This window comes from Leiobunum rupestre, chromosome 11 (assembly GCF_980474605.1).
Source record: "Leiobunum rupestre chromosome 11, qqLeiRupe1.1.hap1, whole genome shotgun sequence".
Classification (NCBI taxonomy): domain Eukaryota; kingdom Metazoa; phylum Arthropoda; class Arachnida; order Opiliones; family Sclerosomatidae; genus Leiobunum; species Leiobunum rupestre.
In genome coordinates, this window is record NC_143394.1 from 42,888,344 (window position 1) to 42,895,741 (window position 7,398).

The 7,398-nt window shown below is 40.6% G+C and overlaps 1 protein-coding gene and 1 long non-coding RNA gene across 2 annotated transcripts; both read right to left on the reverse strand.

Annotated features, from left to right (window-relative positions):
• Nucleotides 1-351: 351 nt before the first annotated feature.
• Nucleotides 352-1,165, reverse strand: LOC149922908 (uncharacterized). The gene is made up of 2 exons (XM_090163385.1): nucleotides 861-1,165; nucleotides 352-757 (listed from the first exon to the last, which is right to left on the reverse strand). The coding sequence occupies exons 1-2, from the start codon at nucleotides 1,066-1,068 to the stop codon at nucleotides 477-479; spliced, it is 489 nt and encodes a 162-aa protein (XP_090019511.1). The 5' UTR covers nucleotides 1,069-1,165; the 3' UTR covers nucleotides 352-476.
• A 107-nt stretch (nucleotides 1,166-1,272) lies between these two features.
• LOC149922909 (uncharacterized) lies at nucleotides 1,273-1,900 on the reverse strand. The gene is made up of 2 exons (XR_016477271.1): nucleotides 1,623-1,900; nucleotides 1,273-1,561 (listed from the first exon to the last, which is right to left on the reverse strand). It is a non-coding gene; the product is annotated as an uncharacterized LOC149922909 (long non-coding RNA).
• Nucleotides 1,901-7,398: the final 5,498 nt, after the last annotated feature.

Genomic DNA, 7,398 nt, shown 5'->3' on the forward strand with positions numbered 1-7,398 from the left:
TTCAGCCAGCACCGGAAAACTGTAGAATGTGCAGGCTGTACACGCAAAGGAACGTCTGCACGTTCCCCTAACACGCCTAGCCTCTCTATTAACAGATCTTAGTCAAATAACTCAATCGGATAACCGTGTAGCTTCTGACAAATATGATGATTTATCGGTTACATTGATTTTATTACACACGTAAATTGTTATAATCAGAAAAACTTTTGTTTATTTTTTAGACCTTCTACTCACGTGATATTAGAACTTGAATATGGCGCGTGGTAAAATTTTAAATCAAATTAAAACTAACGAACGACTGAAGAAGAGCCTCGGCTCGAAACTTCTCGTTTACAATAAAGTTTTATCCTCTAATACCATGCCGTTTTCTCTGAATTAAACATAATTTCTACTATTTAATTTTGGTTTATTTGGTAACAAACATTTTGAGCGTCTTTAAGCGAATAACAAAGTCGATTTTAAACGAAGCCGTTTCTTTAAAGGGGATCATCAGTTTCTTCCGCGTTCGCTTCAGCCGCCTCCAGCCATCTCCAGACCTCTTGTAGTCCTTGTATCCCCGAAGATGAACAGAAAAACGGGTCGTCGCCATCCTCGCATGCCATAGTGTTATTGGACAAGTCGCTCTCGTTATCGTTGTCGCCTACGGAATCGTAATCATCGACATCAGTGTCGATGGATGAACCAGTCCATTCCGTACCCACTGTATAGTCTGACAATATGGTTTCCATCGAGTCCGAATTCGATAAAGCGTCATCATCTAAGAATTACATTTAATGTCATTGTGTTTACGAAGATGACATTTCGACAGAGGCGTTGCCAATTTCGTAACGACTACGCGATCCACGAATAAGTGAGATTACCTGGGCCATCGTCTCGTTCCTCAGGTTCTTGTACCTTTGGGGTTCTTCCTGACCAAAGGCAGCTGAAACACGCGAATAAACTGGCAGTGATGAGACCAATAGCTGACGCTATAGGCCCGGGGATGTTTTGAAATTTTCCCAGCCACCACTCCAAATATTTTACTGAAGGTTCAATATTTTTCAAAACGTGGGGCTCAACTGTATCCATCTCCTTGTTTCCAAATTTTAAATTAAATTAGAAATTTTGATAGCGTTTCGAATGAACTGATGCTTCGAATTTTGTAACGGTATATAAGCCTTTTTGAGGTTGCTGGTGAAATTTCACAAATTAGCTCGCGCCCGTTGTTTAAGTTAATTCACGCGCGTAGTCGTCGCTATGCGTAATCTTGAAATGGAAAACCAACAAGTCAAATTTAGATAAATCATATAAATTCTTTATAATGTATAATTTTGGTTTGCCACTACTAAACCGATGTAAACTTTACAACAGAAATTTACTAAATAAATAACAAAGGATAAAATAGATGAAAGAAAATGGTTTTCCTGTTTAAGGATCATTGCCATCGATCATCGAGATCTCATCTAGGTGCGGAAACTTGAAATTCGGTCTTGACCATTATCCGATGGGCGTGTTCGGCGTCGATATCGGATTCGGATTCTGATTATCTTTCGTCCAGTCTCAGCAGAGGGAACGTGTCCAGCTATATGGACATTATGACAATGAGATTTCTGTTTATTCTAATACACCATGGTGTATCTTACTAGCTCTTCCGAATGAAGGACAATTCAGCCATAAGAGTAGACTGCCAATAAGGATAAAAATGGCAATTGATATTCCGGAGAACCATCCTACGAGACTGAGAGCGGTGCTGTGGGGTCCTTTGCATTCTTTGAAACAACCGTGTCCAACCCAATCCATGTCTATGTCCAAACGAGGCCTAGCTATGTAGATTTCTAACGATATCTCGCTTTGCGTTTGACCGATTGGCGAATTATCTCGCGCAAGATGTTTAAATCATTCACGTGCCATGCCATCGTGATCGCCCTAGACTGATTAAACTTTTTTATACGCTTTAAATAGAAATGCTTCTTTTTTAAAGACACCCAATTTCCAAGTAGAAACTCGTAAATTTTCCCACTCATTTATATAGACCCCCTTCCGAGTCAGCTAGGTTTGAGCGTGCGCTGTAAAATTATGTCCGCGGATACCAGGAAGACTCGAACGTATTTTCTCAATTAATATCAATCTTGGAGGGAGGAAAAATCCAGTTTTTTCTTCGAAATATTAATTTTATAAAATATGTTTTTGGATTTTGAGTTCGCTAGTCTCGAACACGTGGCGTTCTTAATCTACGAAATTAGGGTTCTGTAATCCCCGGATTAACAGAAAGATGACATCGTTGAACAGTTTGAGGTGACAGCGCCTTGATAAAAGGTTTATCTCATTTCTGTTCTTGAAAAGCACTCGCGTAACCCTCGGTTTTATTATGCAAATATTAGGAATAGGAAAATAATCATGACTTGGCGTATTTTTACAATTGCCCGATTTCAAAATTACGTTTTTGCGCGTGATCGTACCTTTACATTGTGAGGTATAGCAGGCTTATTACCCTGCTTTTATACCCTATAACATGGCGGTGTATTTTCACGCGCAAAATTAATTTTAAGATCCACCAATATATGCCTTTCAGTTTATGTATGTATGTGGCTAAACAACTACTTAAATATTATCCCATTAGCTTTAACGTGTTCCTAAAACGTCTAATTAGAAGATTTGATTTCGTATAACAACCATTAGGGACTTCTAACTCAATCTTTTAAGCATGAATTGAAAAATCTGTTTTTGGTCCAATCTTAGCGTGTTACAGGATGCTCAATCTGCTATCAGAACCACTCAAAAATTGAACGTACAAATTTGTAAAATAAGACTTTTTCTTCAAAAATTCTTTAAATTTTAGATTTGAGCAGAAACGAATGTAGACTTTTTCAAATGTCAGTGAAATAACCTATTGTTAGTCGGAGGAAAATAATTGGATTTTGTAATCCCGCAAGAAACTCGACCGAGTTTTATTAAATTTATCGGGTTTTACAGTTTCCACATCGCAATCCCACATTTGCTTGCAGGGAAAAGGCCCCTTCAGGATGTTGGTAATATTAAATTAGGTACCTCTGAAGCGTAGCTACGCCCCCGCGTTCTCAATCGAGGTCGAAGTTCAAACCTAGCTAGACCATACGGACAAAGTTTCGATCTAGAAACTCTAGACTTTAATTTGGGTTAGGCTTAATAACTAAGCTATCGGAATGTAGCTAGTCTTAACGAAAACGATTTTAGAAGTGTCTTTTTCGGTGGCATGCCCAGCGAGAAGATGAACGCTCGTTATAAATCCCGCGTGTCGCCCTCACCCCGCGCGCCCATTGAAGGGAGCTCTCCCGCCTTTTAATATATTTTCGAGAGAGCGGGCTGTACTGGCGGGGAAAAAGTTTCATCTTTTCTTTCTGGATTCCGACTCTCCCGGCTCGAAAATGGTCCGGCATTCTTTCGTTCGCCCCCTTCTCGCTCTCCGCGCGCAGAATTGAAGGCACGCGCCCCTGATTGCTTTGGCGGTACCCTCTCTTCGGACGGACGTTGTAGGTGAGAGAGACGACACGCGCCCGAGAAGATTCCTCAGCGCGGGAGGAACTTCATAAAACTGTAGAAAAGGATGGATGGCCGAATGGGGAAAAATAAAATGAAAAAAATCCATCCGAGGGAGAGAACGCTTGGAGTCGCTATCTGAGAGATGGGCGCGTGGGAGGCGGTTCGCGAGGAGGTGGTCCTCCCGGTGGCACGTGCCTCGGATACCCAAATAAATAGCCTAGCCTTTTATTTGGCACCCCCCTCCCGTCCGACGTCTTCTTCGTTATAAAGTAGTCTACAATTTTCCACGACTTTTTTTTAATCCAGGGCTAAAATAACAGACGAGCCCATACACTCGAGAACAAATTTCCAAACCGAGCCCTTTTTATTGCCAAACCACCCTCGGATGTAAAGACAGCGTTGACCTTTCAGCTTTCTCGAGGCGTTCGCCTTAACAATCGTCATTAATTAACGAGTGTATCGTTTGTAGAGTTATAACCGAATATCCCGGCCGGCCAACTCGTCCGTCGTGGCAGCTAGGAGCAACAAACACAAGGAGAACGCAGCTAGCCTTTAAACACGCTAACGAAGGGTTGTGTACGAATTTCATTGGACGAGCGTCACGAGCCTTTATGCTGAACGTTTTACGGGCGAGGGGGAAGACAATTTCCGAATTTTCCCCTTCCGACGGCAGCAGTCGCTAAAGTGTCTAGCCAATGAAAAATGTAAACAAGAAAATCCACGACTTTTGACAGGTTGAGTTCTCCTTGTGTGGGGTGTTGTGTTTGTTGCTCCTAGGTGGCAGTAGACCCCGACGCCGCGAAATTTTGATCGGCGGCGGCGAGCTGGTCAATTTTAGTCGGCGGCGGCGCGAACGGCGTACGCCGATTTTTTTGTCGGCGGCGGCGTTGACTTAAAATACCACGGCGGCGGCGGCGTGAGCCGGCGTGAGCCGGCGTTTCTTTATAAAGAAAAATAATTTTATACTAGAGAGTAGAAATCAAACTACCTGTGGTCCCAGGGCCATCTTTACCTTACAGGTGCCCCTGGGCTAATAATATCAGACACTCTTTTTCATATCAACGCGTCTTTATTGAATACTTTACAATTAAATTATAAACAAATATAAAGGGCCGGACGACGCCACATCAGAGCGCGGCGCCCTAGGGCTTAGCCCTTACTAGCCCAATGGTAGAGATGGGCCTGTGTGGTCCTGCTCCTTGTTTAATTTATTTATTCCGAGTATAAGCTTATTTTATTGACGCTAGTTTAGAATAATAATTAACAGCATATAATAATTCAAACAAATCTATTTTTTAAAGTATCAGCTACATTATGTAAATACTACCATCTTGGTAGTTGGAAAATATATATTATGCCATATCCAATTTCGTCTTCATAACGTTTCAATTGTCCAAAGTAATTCCAAGCTTCGCTACTGCTGATTGCAGAACTTATTTTATGCAAATTACTTTAAACTTCCCACGCTCAAAATCATCATCTCTAACTTTATTACTCATTACTCGTTTAATAAAGTTAAAAAATAATACAATACAATAAAATAATAATAATACACAACTGAAATGACGAAACGCTGACAAGGAGACTACCCTAGGTGTAACACACCAATTTTGTTCAAACTCGGGGGTTTGATCAAATCATCAAAATTCCTTAAAGGAAAAGTTTCAACGGGCATTAGTTTTACCATGGCAACCGAAAATGTTTTTGACAACACAAAATTTAAAATTCCTTACCGAAAAAAACATGGGATTTTGAAAATTCTAAGGGTGGCCACTTAGAAAATTTTCCAAATAATTAAATTTTTTTTAAATGCAAAAACTAAAAAATTTTATCAAAATTGACGAAAAAAATAAAATTTATCAAAATTTTATAAATTTTTTCAATTTATTGAAAATGGGAAAAAATGCAAATTCATAAAAATGGATTTTATTAATAAAAAAATCTTAAATGTGATAAAAATCAATTGTGTTATCAAATTGATAGAATGAAATAAATTCTATCAAATCATTTGCATTTTTCTTATTTTCATCAAATTGAAAAAATTTTATCAATTTGATTTTTTTTCCAGTTTTTTTCGGTAAGGAATTTTCCATTTGGTGTTGTCAAAACTTATGCCCGTTGAAACTTTTCCTTTTGGGAATTTTCATGATTCATTAAGGCATACTTAACCCCCGAGTTTGAACCAAATCGGTGTGTTACACCCAATGAGGTAGAATAAATAGAGATCCAAACCAATCTGGGATTCGCGGGACATGTTTTATTTGAGTAGGAAAATTAGGCTTAAGTTTCAACTTTATCCAATCGAGCTGGCGTCATCTGTTTCTATAAGCAGACACTTTTGCAAAATATGTTAAGGTTTAGTTTTCCAATAACACGATAGATGGCGCCAACACGATTTTATTAAGTTCATTCACTAGGCCTAACTCTCCAACTCAACAAATGCTGTCCCGCGAAACGGTAGGTACTGGAATGCGGATTGGGATCTCTATTTATTTTACCTTATTGGTGCAACCGGGAGACCCTCCTTCAACTTTTTCAGACGACGGGGGAGACAAGCGAGCCTAGCGTAAAGTTCGTCGAGGCAGCGACTGCGAGCATTGGCGCACTGGCGCTATGAGTCCAAGCTCCGAGGCGAGCGCACGAAACACACAGACGGGTTAGAGAAAGGACATGATTTTCGTTGAAAACCGCAAAAAGCGCGCGTCAGCATTTTAGACAGATTTAATCGGCGTCGCGCTGGACAATAATCGGCGGCGGCGGCGGCGCGTAGACTTAATTTTAAAATCGGCGGCGGCGTTGAAAAAAAATCGGCGTCGGCGGCGCGCCGGCGTGTACTTCGGCGGCGTCGGGGTCTAGGTGGCAGATATTCGACACTGATGTCGGCGAGCGATATGGTCGGAATGCCGAATTGAACGGCTTAAAACTCTTTCGACGGATGGCCGTACACTGGAGACTAGAAGAGTGTAAAAATTTGCATCCCGAGATGAAGTGGCGCACGAGCCCTGTTGTTCTTTATCTTATCGTCTCTCTCTCTCTGGTGGCGCTGCCAGCCGCGCTGTATTTAGTTTCAGTTTAAAAGGTTTCCGCCCAAAATTCCTCATTTTGAGAGTGGCGAAGGCACGCTCCTATTTCTCCCCGGCGCGGGCCAAAGTGGCTCGAGTCAGCCTTCTCGCTCGCCGACCAAATGTCATCATTATTTCGGCAGAAACAACCCCCGCTTCTTCTGTAATTATAAATTAGATTAGAACGCCCGCCTTTATCCTGAATACGTTTCTTTTTTTACAGATTTAAAATTTTAAAAAGCTCTTTTTAAAGTGGAAAGAATTCGCTTTGGGAGTTCCCCATCTTTTGAAGTAATTGTTTCTTTTTTCCGTTCTTCCAGTTTGAGGTTTCTTTATTTTGCTCCGCATCATCTTCTATTTCAGAATCGTTTCGTGTACTGACCTCGCTTTTCCTCGTAATGATCCTTGTTTTCCCCCACTATTGACTCTTATGTTTATTTCCCGTAATGAACCTAGTTTATTATCAGTAATGATCTTTGTTTTCCCCACTTTTGACCGTTGTTTATTTCCCGTAATGATCCTTGTTTATTTCCAGTAATGATCCTTGTTTATTTCCAGTAATGATCCTTGTTTATTTATCGAAATGATCTTTGCTTTCCCCAATTTTGACCGTTGTTTATTTCCCGTAATGATCCTTGTTTATTTCCAGTAATTATCCTTGTTTATTTACCGAAATGATCTTTGTTTTCCTCACTTTTGACCGTTGTTTATTTCTCGTAATGATCCTGGTGTATTTCCCGTAATGATCTTTGTTATCCCCACTATAGACCCATGTCTATTTCCTGTAATGAATCTTGTTTATTTCCCGCAAGGATCCTTGTTTTCCCACTCTTTGACC

Excerpts from the sequence above, each read along its gene's own strand:
- LOC149922908 (XM_090163385.1), bottom strand. The coding sequence starts at position 1,068 with ATGGATACAGTTGAGCCCCACGTTTTGAAAAATATTGAACCTTCAGTA. Across the intron at positions 758-860 it reads GGAACGAGACGATGGCCCAG|ATGATGACGCTTTATCGAAT; the intron begins GTAATCTCACTT and ends TGTAATTCTTAG.